This window comes from Bombus fervidus, chromosome 17, assembly GCF_041682495.2.
Source record: "Bombus fervidus isolate BK054 chromosome 17, iyBomFerv1, whole genome shotgun sequence".
Taxonomy (NCBI): Eukaryota; Metazoa; Arthropoda; class Insecta; order Hymenoptera; family Apidae; genus Bombus; species Bombus fervidus.
In genome coordinates, this window is record NC_091533.1 from 167,464 (window position 1) to 184,340 (window position 16,877).

Sequence of the window (16,877 nt, forward strand, 5' to 3'; positions counted from 1 at the left end):
ATTGTGAATATATTCAAATTTTAATAATATAAAAGTAATTATATAAGAATTTTGAAGGCCAGTAATTAAAACATAGGTTTGTTGTTTTTTCAGCATCATTACTATGATATTGTTCCATTTTTACCCTTTCGTATGTCCGGACTAGCTGCAAAGCAAGTATTTTTGAGAAATTTTTGTAAAAACATATTAACATCTGAGAGACTATCTTGCTACAATTTGGTGGGAACAATGGCAAATTCAGCTGCACAACAAAAATTAAATCAGGCATCAATGGAACCATTCTTGGAAACATATTACACTTCTAGTAATAATTATGAAATTCCATTAAATTTTTTACCAGAAAATTTAACATGTGAAAGTAACATGCAAACAGTTCTTGGGACAAATACATGTGTTGAAACTCCAATGTTTTTAATGGATAAGTACATGTCTGATAAACAGAAGTATAAAGCAATGAGACAATGGATACGTTTCAAGAAAGGTAAGAAGTAGCATTAATATCACAGAAAGAAATATTTGATATTCATTATATAAATTTTTCCAGAGAAGCTGACCTCTAATTCTGAAGAATCTTTTATTCTGAGAGTATTATCCTTCAACATTTTGGCACAATATCTATTGGAAACATATCCATTTTTGTACAAGGCTCATGACAAACAGGCACTGTCTTGGAAGATTAGGAGGCAGCTTCTCTTACAAGAGATTTTAGGAGCACAAGCTAACGTTAGTCTTTTAAAGTAATTTTGTGTATATATTTCTATATAATACTAGAACCACAGATGAGGTACAGGGTATCCACTTTGCTATCATAGTAATCCTGCTATCAAGCACTGAAAGCCCACACCGATTTTGATGTCACTTACAATTTTAGCAGTTCAATATAGAATCAAATTGTAACATCAATAGCAGTTAAAATTGGAAATAACCGTAACTATGAAATTTCAAATAGGGTAGTTACAGACGTTTGCAATGAAATACCAGAAACTATTAAATAATATAATTTTTTTTCCACTATTCAGGAAAGTTAAATTACTTCTTAATGTGCAAAAAGTTACTTCTATTATTTAGTTTGCAAATTGAAAATATACTTTTATTTTGCAATTTTTTAAGTAAAACATTATTGAAAATCTGGGAAATATTATTGTAGTACTTTAAATTTATTCTATATATAACATGGGTCAATTTGTCATCGACTTGTCATCATCATACATCCGGTATAATACTTTTTCCTTAATTATTTTGCTATGACATGTATATAATAATAGAAATAATAAAAACGGGCAATCGGACTCCAATGACCCTGAAAAAAAAATAGAATACTGTTTATAGTAGTTTATAGTATGGCTTACTCTATCTTATGTAATAGAGATAGACCTTTAAAGCATTAGGCTTTATTGGCGCTATGAACGTTATCGTTGTAGTATTTGTTGTGCTACACATTTTTCCAATTTTACGACCACCGGTAATTCTTGTCCGAAATGATGTTTGCCAAATCGATTCATCTATTGACGATAACTTTTGAACCAATGGATTCCTAAAGTCTAAACCGTTATATTTCGTCTCTATTTATCGAATACTATCAGAGAATAGAAGAAGTTTAAAAAAAGGTGGTATGAACAGCATTTTATTTTTTTTTTAGAGATCATTGAAATCCGACTGATCGATCATTTTTATTATTTCGCTCGTTATATACGCGTCAGAACAAGATAATTAAAAAAAGTTTCGTCAAAATCAATGAGGATGTCACCGTTAGGTTCATCGCATTCTGATATTTATTCTATAAGATATAAATTTGTGATACATAACATGTCGGAATGGTATCTTACTCTACGTTCTAACTCAGGTAGAAGGTTCCAGTTTCGATCGAGTAAACTTTATGAGAGGTGTGATTGACTATCTGTAACGCCACAATAAATTCCGCATGAGCTGCAGCGTTGTATGTGAATTCATGCATAAAATGATATCTAATGATTCATTTTGATGATAATTGCGGTAATTATTTACAAAGTAGACGACTTCACGGATTTCAAAGACATTGAAATATGTTGTCAAGGTTAACGGTCATTTTGAACAACTTTTGCTTATACATGTTTCCGTCTTTCGGTTTTGATTTCTGGAATATTCGAGAAAAGCTTTAATTTAATTTACGTTACTTATGACTGCACTTCATTCTGGTATAGATGGACGTCTCACGGCTCGCGGCGTCTGTACTTTTATATAACTCAATCTAATTCATTTTTAATAACCATTTTCGATCATTTTCAGAAAAAGAAAAATCAATGGGTTAGATTTGAGTTAGATAATTATTCGGCCGCCCACGTTGATAAAATAAAGTAATGTAATGAATAGTAAGATAAATAGAAATGAATTGCTTAATATGATATTAAGCAATATGGTTTATACTGTGGAATACCACAGACTAATAACATAAATGTAAACAGCAAAATACAATATACAGCATCAAATATATTTCTACAAATATCTCGAAAACTAAACTCGAGTGACAAATTTAATTTTAAATTTAGAGGGCGAAGTTGTTCGGGATATTGACCATGACAACATATTTTAAACTGAACTTGGTGAAATCATTTGCTTTGTAGCAATTACCCTAATTTCTAAATCAATTAGGCGCGGGAGAAGTTTAGATTTTATGAAGTATATGTAATATATCCAGTACATATACTGGAAAGCTTTTCCTATTCAAATTTTTTCATTATAGAAATCGCGAGTTTATATGTATTCGATAGTAGATAGTCTCGGTAGATAAACATTGATGTATAGAAAATATGCGAACATCGACTGCATAAAATTTGTTTGTTTTTAATTTTAAGTCGCTTCTTTTAGTTTGTCGATGATAAATAATCCTCAGTTATATTACATGGTGTTAAAGGTATCTACCGATGAGTAGTTTTTAGCAATGTTTCACTTGGAAAATTATAAAATAAAGATGTACTTGCAATGAATCAAAGAAGTATTGGCACTTAAATATTTTTCTTAATTACTTTTGCACATTAAAGTGATATACGAAATTTGTCTTTTAGTGTCTTTTAATGTGAAGAAGTAACTTATTTTTATCAAGCTTTCAATAATATAATTTAAGGAAATACAGGAAGAAGAATGAAAATTTTTAAAGTCAAAATAACACTTATGAGTTTAGACAGAAAATATACTAGTGTATTTTTTGGAATTTATCTCTTTTATACATCTTAAATTTGTCTCCGCATCTGTGTGAAATGAAAGTTTGTTTCTGCATAGGTGCGGTGAAAGTTCTCGAAATATTACTAAAATGTATGAAAATTAATGAAATTAATGTAATTTCAACTTCTGGATAATTAGAAACATCATAAAGCACTTAGAGTAAGGAAGCAGTTGTGATAAGAAACGTTCTGTATTCTGCAAAAAACAATAGGATAGTCACTAATTGTGCGTCTAAACGTGGTTTAATAGCACATACATGATTTAAATTCCAGTGTAGTTATGATTTGGCATCGGTAGTATTGTGCGGCCCGATGGGTTTAAACTTGTAATACGAGTACAACAATCGCGTGTTCATATACATTGCACTATTAGAAGTATAGATAAACTTGCTGAATTGTACAGTATCAGTAACAAAAAAAATGTAACATAATATCAAAATGTGGTCACGTGAAATTGTCCTCAAATGTGTTTTAATTACTACGACTTCCGACGTCAAAAAATTGTTAGACTGTTACTTTCCTTAGTGGATATAAATTGTGCACTATGTCAAAGTATTCTAATTTGTAGCTGGTATACTATATACTATCTCCGTAAGGCACTAGGCTTATCCTGAACCTCATCTGTGCTAGAGAGCTAAAAATCTGACTCCTTAATACATTTCTCCGTCGGAGAAAAGGGACTATGAACTCTATTAAACAAGAATCGCGTAAGTAGCGATTAAATAAATTGATTCAATAGGTACTTAATGAGGTGCTTCTAAATTTTATACGTATCTGTTACTGTAACATGATTTATGGCTTTCTTTATACAGAGATATACTCCCTTTTTCTTATAACTAGGACAGAGAACATAGATACACCCTATACAATAAACGATAGGACACCTCAGGGAATTTGCGTTTCTCTAAGTTAATGCAATGTAAGAAGATTTTTTATAGATCCAGGGGCATATACACTGTTCCTTCATGGTAACATAGAAAAGCTTCGATTGCTGTTTAAGTTTTTTAGAAGTTAGGAATTTTATAGGTATTTGATTCGTTTATATAAAAAACAGGTTTGACAAAATGATGGGATAATAAGTAAGATCTCAATAAATGCGTATTTAATTATATTGGAGCAGTTTTTGTAAAGTGATATTAATAATGGTAATAATAATTAGTTATAATATTCAAATATTCAAATTCTCGTGGAAAAGAGTTCAAAGATACTAAAAACAAAACCACTTTAAATTAAGAAGAAAAATGTGAGTGTGAGGAACATAATTCAAATCATGTAGATAAATTGCAGAGAAAGTAGGAGTAGACATTCATATGCAGAATATGCAATGAAAACAATTTAGAGGAAAACTGTTGATGTTACAATAGAATTGGCAATGCGAAAACTTTGTTTGTGAATATGTTTGTTCATTTTTATAAATGAAAAAGGAAATGCTAATGAGAGAATTATAAAAATAAGATGGCACACAAGTACAATAGGCGATAATTAAGGCGTTAATTAGTATGATATTACTAATATAAGATTTTTTAGGAGAAAACATAAAGGAATAATATCATATGATAACATATAACGATATAGCGACGGTTATTAAAAATTATTTTTTTCGTGGATAATATCCATAATAGGATGTACATCTGGGTGTCCTAATTTTAACATAATAGAAATTTGGAACGTGTCGTCACGAAATATATGTACAAGATGTTAAAAAGAAGGATTCAATAATTTAGGGCCTTATATTACATACTCACAGAGAAGAATAAAAAATGTGTAATCAATATAAGTCCTAAAAACGATCATTCCAATGTAAAATTAATTTTTATTAGGTATTAGCGTTGGATATCTCTTTGTAACGCATTAAATGTGTAGCTATTTGAGAGTTAGGAGTTTGAGAGAAAATGTTTGTTAACGGCCTGGGTAGGTTAATTTCGAAAGCATCCGTCCGGCAAGCGGAAGATCCGGGTTCGCTGCTGCACCAATCTTAATATATATAATTATTATATTATTATAATATAATACAATAATTTTGTATTTAGAATGTTGAATTAATGTTTCTAATTCTTCTGTGTCGAAAGAAAAATAGTGTGTTTATAAATTATTTGACGAACTGGAAGCCATTCCCTGTCCTTTGTACTAGCGCTAACATCGTTCTATGTTATTTATGTGTGTTTTCATATGGAACGTGTTTTTTCATGCTTGATTGAATTTGCAACAACGCCATTTGATGCCATCGGCTATAGTTACATTAAATGTGTTGTGAAAAAACTCACGATATCGAAATGATTGCTTTTAGGACCTATGTAGATTAGGCATTTTTTACTCTTTTTAGTGAATACTATAAGCCCGTTAAGTACTGGTCCCTTTTTATAACATTCTCTCTATACATAATTTATTTAGATCACATCATTAATTGCATAAATGATACGAAATCACAATAATTAAGCAAGAATCGAAATTTACATTAAAATAATCTATAAATCTTCATATAAATTATTATTCAAGTATAAACTGTTTACTCTAGAAATTATTGATATTATTAGCAAATAGTAAAGTAAAAGATAACTTTTTATAAAAATGATTACACTCCTCGTCAAAAAGATAACCCAGGTGTGCTATATGTAATTTCTCAATGATACGTGTAAAGTTTTTCGTCTGTAACGTATAATATCAAAACATTGTGAGCTCAGAATATGTGATTCGTTGAAAATCATTAAAAATATTATAAGGTTTAGTGTGTAACAAAAAAAAAAAAAAAAAAAAATCGTTTTATTTTAAGAACAAAATGATAACACACTCTGTTAATATGTTTAGAAATTGCTCAGTAGTTCGTGATCTATCAACGAGTAAAGATTACAGTACAATGTTATATAAATTTATAAGTATGGGACGCAGAAAAAAAATTAAACGAGTTTGAAAAAAGCAAATTCTTGAACCAAAACAGCAACGGTTATCAGTAACAAAAATATCGAAAATAATAAGAAGAAATCGTCAAGAAATACACAATTTCTTAAAAAATATTGAAGATTATGGGAAAAAGAAAAGTACTGGTCGACCGTCATCGTTATCCGATCGTGATAAGCGAGCAATTCTGCGTGTAGTTTCCAACTCGCAGTTAACAACGAAGCAAATAATGGATAAATCTACTGCTAGTGCCAGTGTTTCAAGCGTTCGTCGAGTTCTACTATCCTGCAAAGATATTAAGAGGCTAAAATTGAAAAAGAAACCTTCGTTAACAACGAAACACAAAGTAGAACGTTTACGCTTTGCAGAAGAAGGAATGCATTGGGAAAAGAAATGGGGAAGGGTACTATTTCCAGACGAAAAATGTTCAACTTGAATGGTCCTGATGGGTTCCAATATTATTTTCATGACATAAGAAAAGGGACAATGTCAGCAATTCGATGACAAATGGGAGGAGACAGCGTGATGGTTTGGGCCGGCATTGGTTATTTCGGCGAGACAAGTATCAAGTTTATCAATGGGAGAATGAATAGTGCCCGATACATAAATTTAATCAAAGAACAAATAAATAATCATGCAGAACGCATTTCTGGACCTGGATTACATCTTTCAACAGGACAATGCATCTGTATACACACATCAAGATTGGTCCAATCATATTTTAATGAAAATAATATATCTATTTTGCCGTGGCCTGCACGCTCCTTGCACCTTAATATTATTGAAAATTGCTGGGCAGAACTTGTTCACGGCGTATATGCGAATGGAAAGCAGTATCAACACGTACAAGAAACGTACGTTCTTAAAATAAAACAATTTTTTTGTTACATACTAAACCTTATAATATTTTTAATTATTTTCAACGAATCGCATATTCTGAACGAAAAACTTTACACGCGTCACTGAGAAATTAAAGATAGCACATCTGGGTTATCTTTTTGACGAGGAGTGTAGTTGTCTTGCGCAAATTATCTTACATGTCCTATCATTTTATCGCATCCATTTTTCACATAAATATGTAGGTTAGATTGCTATGAAAATATGTAAACCGCGTTCAGTCCTTTATCATGTTACTAATAATAAGGGCAGATATAATTTATATATAATGTATTATATAATCTTTAAAATTTTATTACATTGTATTAACTTTAAGATACATTAAAAATTGTTGAGTGGCCTGTTATTTTGTCCTGAAGTAGGGGGTAGCAGGGTAAAACCGGGTACCATTGTTTTTCTAAAAGAAGAGCTGTCATATGCACTCAATTCGTGGTGATAGATCCGAGCTGGTTCCCCGACCATATGAGAAAATCTATTGATGTGGACGGCTAGCACTTTAAACATCTAACAAAATAAGGTGATTTACATTCTTCCAATTGAAATTCATTTTTTCGTATTCAAGGTCACTTCAAGGTCACGGTATTTGGATCGTTAAACTCGCCTCTATCTCAACTGTAATATCGCGTTATATACGATAGAAGTTAGCATATAAAACAAAATTCGATGACCTTGAGGAAACTTCGAAGATAATCTTCACAGAGCATTTTTTATCACCACCAGATAGACGCCTTGAAACCATTAAAATCCTTCTTAGTCTTTTTTTTTTTTGTTATTGTTAATCCCTTAAGCTAGGAGAGGAGTATTTGTTCAAGTTAATTGTTTGCTTGATGAGTCGATTCTGTAGAACAATAAAAGAGAATTTTCCAACATTTTATATATATGCCTCGATAATCTAAAATAATACATACTTTCCACACACTCACACTTCCCGTGTGAATGACCTGCTTAAGGGGTTGATAGTAGCAAAAAATAATTGAAATGTTCGATTTAAGCGAAACACTGTAATTTTAGATGGGTACCCGGTTTTATCTGTATCCATAGGATAAAACTGAGTACTGGTATACCGGTCAATCACACAGATTTTGACGAGAACTACTATAATTATAATACTTTGTTGTGACATGCATATAACAAAAAAAAAAAAAAAAAAAAAAAAAAGAAATTAGAAATGGGCGGGTGGACCCCAATGATCTTGAAATATTATCCTGGAGAAAAATAAAATACCGTTCACATAAAGTCATGGATCATAAAGTGCAACGGGTAAGAGAAGTTTATGTCTGTTATCTGTGCCCACAGTCTTATATTATGTTCGTGACCATAGACACTTAAAGAACTTCGATTAACTTTTTTCTGAATGGTCGAATAGGGAGTGGTGATAGAATTTGGAGAGGCACACTAAATTTTTCTATTAAAGCTAATTGTCCTGTATCTTATAGCATCAACAAAATTTATATGCACGATGACGTAAGTAAACAGCTTCAAAACCAACCAACCTAAAGTTATCTGTTTATTGCCGATTCGGAAAATAGCAGTTAGGCACATTAGGTTTAAATTCTATCATTGTTCGTCTATCATGAAAGTTTTACTGCAAATGTGATAATCAATTCGATAACACGAGTATTTATGCCACCGATTCTCTTACTAATTCGATGTACCGTCGAAAACAGTAGAACGATGCGCCGCATATAATCATTCCAGCAAACTCAATGAAATTTCGTATGCTTGCTTTTTGTGTATTGGACGGTACTTTACTTTTTTTCACGGTCCGACCGCCCGCTCTTATTATGTTTGTCGTTATATGTACGGCACAACAAGTAATTAAAATAGACCTCGTCAAAATCTATGAGGACGTCACACAGACAGGTTCACCTGGATACTACAAAATCATATTTCCCTTTGTTTTAACAATAAGTATTATATCTTTTAGGAAGAAAACTATGATTTTCTAGTTGTATAAGGAGCACTTAAGACTTCTGCCTCTGTTCAGAGCGTGTTTTGTTCTCTGATCTTTTCTACTATGAAAATGTATTAGACACCCGGTTTTACCCCACTTTTCTCTGATCTATAATAGAAATAGATAGATTATACACCATAAATTTATTAATTATAGAGAACATAAATGAAGTTCACTTAAAGATTTTATAAATATTAGTGTTTCCTAGCGTTTATCATGTTAGACATTATCATGTTATTAGTCATATTTGATTCAGATTCGAAGTACCGTATTTGATACATGGAATGCATTTATATTTTTGGAAACCAATTCTTCTTTATTTTCTTCTTTTTGGTATACCTATTTTCTTTTTTTTTTGGATTAGTGTTATGTCATTTTCGTCGTCGTGTGTTTCAAAACCATGATCATTCTCATTGTCTTTTAAACCATTCAATAGCATTTTTAGCTTTGTATTTCATATAATAGCATGAAGTGGATATTGATATTTTATGATTTTGCACTATATCTGTTCCTTCGTGTCTAATGTTTATCATTTCTTCATTTGAACTTTTTATAATATATCTTTTGTGATACAATTCTATGGGTTTTCTATCTCACAGCGTCAATCCTTCAATCGCAGTTTCTAGAATCGGTTATAGCTATTCTCCTTTACAAGGAGATTTTATCAGATGTGTAAAAGAAGAACTGATTCTGAGTTGACATCGTAGAACCTTTTGAACGAGGCTCTAAGTCCTCATAATTCGACTTGTTCCAAATTAGTTGCGATCATCGAAACACAGTCATTGAAAGCTTTAATCACTGACAGATTTTACGTTCTTAGTATATGTATTTTACCAGAATATGTATTGTATACAGGGATACAGTATACAGAGATTACATAAATGAATTCGTGGAACATTTTTGCAGGATCGATCTTAGACACCGAAATAAATAGGAAAAATTATATGCCGAATTAAATGTCGATCTAGGTTTAGTTTTGTACTTATATATAATATAATTTTTTAAATTTCTATACGCGTGCATTCTGCTTTGTGCCATTGCATCGTACTGGATCGTACAGATTGTGGCGTGCGTATGTGTCACGTCGGAGACACAATAAATCACGAAACCGATAGATCGCCGGTGATCTCCTCGCGTCACAGTTAGAACGTTTCACGAATAAGGTGAAGAAATTGAACTTTGTATATGATAATAGAATTTATTATGCAAATCCGACAGAGTTACCGTTCAAAGTGTTACAGAATGATGACTGAGTGAAAATATTTTAACAGACTGATTCGAGCGTTTATTTTGGGGGGTTTTTATACTGTGGTTTTAGTCCCTCTGGAGGGGTTGTTGTCTGATGTATCTCAGAGGAGCCTATTCCGTTACTATTTGGTTATTATCACAGTGTCATCACTATCATTTGCCTAAGAAAATTCTCCTGAGGCAAAGTCTATATATTTTATTCTATTCTATACAAGAATATATATTCATATTATTTTAGACAAGTGATTGATTATATCGCGAGTGTAGTGTTAATACATTAATCGTTTAAGTTAATCATTTAATAATGGACGCGTATTGTTGTAAAAAAACTTCCTACTCTACAAGATAATACACATTGAATTTGTTATACAAGTTCGCGTTACGAGATAAACGCTGCATGAAATTTTGCGATATTCTGCACTATAAAATAATTGTTCAAAACGCTCAGTATTTCTTACTCTGGCAGACACACTCGATGTTGCATCGTATTACCTCCTTGCAGAATATCATAAGAGATAATTGCCAGATTGGGAGTTTCTCTTTTTATTTCATTCGCACTTTACATTTTTTACTCCGATTTTTAATGCATTTAAGAATCGAACAGATTAAAAACGGATAATCTCTAGTTGAAACTCTATTAGGTTGCCCGAAAAGTTTCTTTCGTTTTATGAGGAAATAATAGACGCACAACGTTTTTTGTTTTATATTATTTTGTCGAATTACGTACGATCCATTTTGTTTTGTTGAGATAAACATCGTGACATTTCACAAACTTGGTTTCACATTTGTATGAAGGTGCACTGTTGTAAAAAACACGTTTGCGAAAGAAAGACACTTCCCGGACAACCTAATATTTTATGCATATTAACACGAAATATACACAGTGTATAGAAAGTAAGTATAAAGAGGATCGTCGCCTGATTCTATACTTTTGGATCGGTAGGGATGTGTAAAAAAGTTGGTGCAGGAATCAAGGACCTTGACCTTGAAATGACCGTATTAAAGTTCTAATAATTCTTAAACTAACTTTATTCACAGTATATTTATATTTATATATCTATATTTATATTTGTATTACATTATATTTACATTTACTTTTTTTAATAAGAAAATTAACGTGCTACTGATGAAGTAGCTGGAAATTGCAGGTATATCGGAATACAGTGCAGGAAAGGTACTGTGACAATGCCATTTTCAGCGGCTAAATTAACAATTTTTTGATGAAAAATTAGTATTGCGACATTTAAATCCATATCAAAGATCAAATCGGCTTCGCATTCCTAAAGAAAAGTAGATTAATCATCGCCCCTTGCTAATGCATATCTACTAATGAGCTTACATAGAAAAGATCGTCGAATCAATCATATAACAGTGCGGCGAATAAGAGATGAAATTTACAATTTTATAAAATTTGCTGCACTCGAGTACTCTAAATAGCTCTGTCACTCGACGAAACTTTTGCCATTGGATGCTGCTTAAGTTATAATTATGTAGCATCCTCAATTAACAAACGTTAAGATTTAAACTCGCGAAAGACCACATGCAATAATTTCGAAGGTTTTATCGAAAATAGGACTTTTACACCAATTTTTGAATGAAATGTTTGTGTTATCGTGAATAGAACACACTCCAACTTCTCATGGGCCATCTCGTACTCCAGATTCAGTAGTATTGCAAATTTTTCTTTGCTGAGTCTCTTTGCTGAGTGAATATTGTTCATAGTTCGGTTTCATAATTTATATAATTTATATATTAAAATACATTTATTGAATGTTAACGTTAAATTGAGTATACTTTCCGTCGCGTATGATCAAAAATAAATTTCTGCCGAAAAGAAGAGATCTTTGCTATTTTATTGTGTTTACTTACGTTTCTGAATACTTATCGGAGTTACCATTGTTTCAAAAGCAGCCGAAGTGAAATGCATCGAATTGAATTGAATGTGAAATTTTATCATTCGAAATGGAGAATTATAAGTAATTTTAGGGGAAACTACCGAAATGAGGAGCAATTTTGGGACTGTTTAAATAGCGAGATAGAAAGGAAAAAAGAAGCAAAGAAAAGAAGATATGCGATATGTGTAATGATAGATTGGCATTATTAACCTGTATCAATAAACGCTACTTTTCTTGCATCTGTTGCATAAATAATAAAAAATTTGACTTTGAATTTCAAGATCGCGTTCATTTCTGCACCAACTTTTTTTTTGTTACAAATCTCCATTGATCCGAAAGTTTAGGATCAGGCTGCAGTCCTTTTTACACTTCCTTTCTTTATATCATGTACATAAATGTACAAAGTGCAACGACACACAAGGATTTGCGTAAGATGGACACAGCCGTTAAAACACAGACTGCATTCCGACACGGCAGTCCCCCTATGTGAAGCAACCAGATACGAAGCTGTGCTGATTGTTTGAAATAACGTTAACGACGAGTACAAGTTCTTTTTTTGTCGCAATGTTCTCGAATATTTTACCCATGACATTTAATTGGGATATCGATCTGTAATTAGTAATATCAGTATTTTCATTCTCGCCGCATTTCTGTACTGGTGCTTGTTTTCCATTGGGAGAGCAACCGGAAGTTGAAATAAGTCTTAAACAAAATGAACTCATAATTCATATAAAATATTGATAATCAGGTATCTCATTTTCACCTATACTCTTGTTGATGTTCAGACGTTCGCTATATACATCGCTAATGCTAATTGAGAAATTAGCTGTGCCTAGAATACTAACACAGACGCGATTGGAAGTAGTGTAATTTTTAGAATTTGTATAGACTGTCTCGAAGTGATCGGCGAAGAAATCAGTTATAAGTTACAAGACAATTAGATTTGAGGTATCGTGTTGAGGTATCCTATCTAAGCATATAATAAATAAACGGAGAATCAGTTTTGCTGCTATATAAATGATACTATATAACATTATTTGACAAGTAAAATGGCTTTCGTTGGTCCTTGTTTCGGTCACCAACAGGCGGATTTCTGTTTTACCAATCTTAAGCACCAATCTAACAATAAAATTGATAAATTAAGTTTTCTGAGATCATACGACAAAGTGTTTATTGTCCTACGGACTATTACTTTCGAGCTTTTGATTGCGGGGTATGAATGCAGTATAAATTCTAGAAAAATCTGCATTTTTTATTTGCAAATCGTGTTTATTCCCTAATATTTATCTTACTATCCTACTAATAAGTAGAGTCCCAAATAATGCATGCACATTTATTTTTATTTATTTAGCGGCTTCCACTTCTTATTTATGTTACGACGAATTTTGTGTTATACATTTCAATAAAGATAAGATGAAACGAAAATTAAGTTGAAGATTTCAAGGTCAAAGCCGATTTTTTCATCATTGTTTTAACAGATCTTCGTCAATACGAAGGTGTAGAATCACCTTCCAATAGTGTAATAACAAATAATTTTGATAATTTTGTATAATATTCTACTCTATATCTTCATGTGTGCATTTGTAGATTTGTAGAAAAAACTTTATTTTCATATCATCCTATTTTTACTGAAATCTGTAGCATAAAATTCGTTGCTATATTTTAGAGCTTGTTGACCTAAGCATAATACATATAATTGAATGAGATTGTTACCAATCTGATTAGAATTTTGGTATCATTTGGTATACATTGGTATTCTAGGAATATATTTTGGTACACTTACGTCAAAAATAATAAACTAACCTGTTTTTATCTAATATGCTTATTTAACCGAGAAACAATATTAGATGGTGAATAATATTAAATAAGTATGAGATATAATAACAGAAAATAGATTTGTAACATAAAATATTGATGGCGTTTGCGATTAAAAGTTTCTTAAGAACTTATTGTGATTTCTTATAATTTTAATATAATTTTACTATAATTATTTCTATCTCAAAGTTCTATTTTTTGTTAAAGTTATCATTTATAGAAGAGTATCTAAAGAGATTTTTTTTAAATTATGTGGTCGGTGATTGCAGGTGATTTGCCTTCAAGAAATGCAAGAAGAACATTTGGAAGAATTTTTGCTTCCGCTCAAGGAGTTAGGTTATAACTACTTATATAAAAAACGAACAAACGATAAAAAAGATGGATTGCTATTTCTATATCGATCTGATCAGCTTATTTTAATAGACCATGCAAAAGTTGAGCTTTATCAATCTGGTATAGAATTGTTGAATAGAGATAATGTTGGAATTATTGCAAAACTGGCAGTTAAAAAAAATCCTGAAATACAATTGGTGATTGCTACGACCCATCTACTTTACAATCCGAGACGACATGATGTGAGATTGGGACAAACTCAACTTCTTTTAGCAGAAATTGAGAGGATTGCTTTCCTGGAGAATACAATGTAAGTAATTTATCCTATTTGTTTAAGTTTTTATTCTAGGAAGGGCAAGCAATAGATTTGGTCTTGAAAATTATGCTCAAGGTCAATTTTGCATATACTTTTTTTACAAATTTCCACCAGAGGGATCCAGAAATGTAGAATCACGCTATTATAGTGTTTGGACTTACTTTTTATACATCCTGTACATTGTAAATCATTTTGTAAATATACGATATACTTAAAAATCATCGAAATCGGAGACGATACCCTTTATCGACAATTTTATCGATTTAGCTCTAATAGACGAATCACAAAATAAAAACGATGAAGTTTTCCGGGATTTCTCCTAGTTTGAAGTTTAATTCTAGTTTTAAAATAAAATTAAAAATACTACTGAAATTTGCAATTGTTTGCGACACTTATTTTTGTGATGTTTTGCTCGCTTAAATAATTCTTTTTAACATATTATAGATTGAACAAAATCGAAGATACTGAACAAATTGGTCACTGTTATTCGTGTCTCTTGCTGTACGCAATGTAACACCATTTTATTGAAACCATATATATCTCTTTTAAATCAAATTGCGTGTTAAATAATTATTTCATAAAAAATATCAGTCGTAAAATATATTAACATCAGACGCTAGAATTATTTTCTTTAACATAACAAATGTAACAAAATATGGCTGAGTTACATCTTTAATCCATATTTCACTATATCATAGTACTTATCAAGTGCAGAAATATCAGATTGAATTAATATGACTCAGTATGGCTAAGTCACGTTTATTGGGTATTGTGTTTGTTGAAAAAGCCACATAGGCGAAAATATATACCTGTATAAAGTTAGTTGCCCTCCCCCATTTTTAAATCTCGTATCTTTCTTTGTTATTCCAAATTGTCCCATGTTTTACATTGCTCTTAATAATTTTTCAATTTTATCGCAAAAGATTCCAGAGACCATCTAAAAAAAATGGATTCCTTACCAGATCTCCGTTTTTTAAAAATCGAACATTTAGAAATTGTTCTCGATTGTTCTAGTTGTTCTAAACATTGTTCCAAAGCATTATTTCAATATCACATTTAGTTTAGGAAATAATTTGAAGAAACTGTACCCATAGACAATAAACATTTCTATTGATTCATTTTGACAGCAATAATATACATTAAAAGATTCTTCTTTTGGAACACGTATCTACACTCCTAGAACAACTCGGAACAAAGATTTGAAGACTGGAATACATATATAAGGGTGGTTTTACCCTTGTGTCAACGCCGTCTGTCGATAACATTTTGTCAATTTTCTCTAGATTGGAAGTTATTACAGGCTTGTCTGTTTGGAACAACTACCTACGCTCTTAAAACAAATCACAAAAGAGATTTGAAGACTGGAACACGAATACAAGGGTGACTTTACTCTTATTATAACGGCGCCCATGGATGACGACGCAAGAGCACAGTCATTTAGAGTATCAAAGAGTACATTATTTGTATTCGTGTTCCGGTTCCATCTATTGGGTTGGAATAAAAGTTCGTAGCGTTTTTCAAATAGAATTCAAAAACAGAGTTTAGAGACATAAATTTATTAGATATTACATATCATGCGACGTAGATTATTTTCAATTAGCGTTACAACTTTCTCATTATAAAAAGTTCCATTATAGATCTACCGGGATCATAGTCAAAATTTTTACTTTTGAACCGAACTAACCACTTCGATATTACATTCTCACCTACAGCATCATCTCTATTAACGGTACATAATTTTTTTGCTGTTTGTACATTTGTACCTTTTGTGTTAGAAGAATATCAAATGATAAAAATGCATACCGCAAATGCAAACCGCATAAAATACATGTTGAAAAGTCACAATTCAGAGTATGTATTATATGTGATATTTCATTTTCAAATGTTTCACGTGTTTAAACTTAAACGCAGCTATTGAAAAACTCCGATCCAATAGTCTACTTAATGTTATGATTTTCATGCAAAAGTCAAAGTTGTTTTAACCAAACTGAGAGAATATTGTATAGTTGAAACTTGTTAATTAACTAGATTCTACATAGGTGTATATGAATGTAAATTCTTCACCAAGTGTTATTTTACAATGAACCACAAGTAAAACGTGATATTTATAAACGATGTCTTGTGGAGGTGACTGGATCGTCGATCATACTTACTATTACCATTGAAGAATTACTTTGATTAAATGTTTTCACAAGAAATGCACATTATTGTATCGTATACATTTTCGACGTCTGCACTTTTGAAAGATCAAATTATAATAGGCAGAAGATGATGAAAAAAACGAAAACATTGAAATAGTCGTTTTTTGTTAATTTTGTGCAGTCAAC

The 16,877-nt window shown here is 31.3% G+C and overlaps 1 protein-coding gene across 1 annotated transcript in view; it reads left to right on the plus strand.

Annotated features, from left to right (window-relative positions):
* Angel (protein angel) overlaps positions 1-16,877 on the plus strand; it is a 33,169-nt gene that overhangs the window by 3,646 nt on the left and 12,646 nt on the right. The window contains exons 2-4 of the mRNA XM_072020433.1: positions 94-481; positions 545-723; positions 14,171-14,544. Of these exons, the coding sequence (XP_071876534.1) occupies positions 94-481; positions 545-723; positions 14,171-14,544 (941 nt within the window). The remainder of the gene's footprint in view (positions 1-93; positions 482-544; positions 724-14,170; positions 14,545-16,877) is intronic.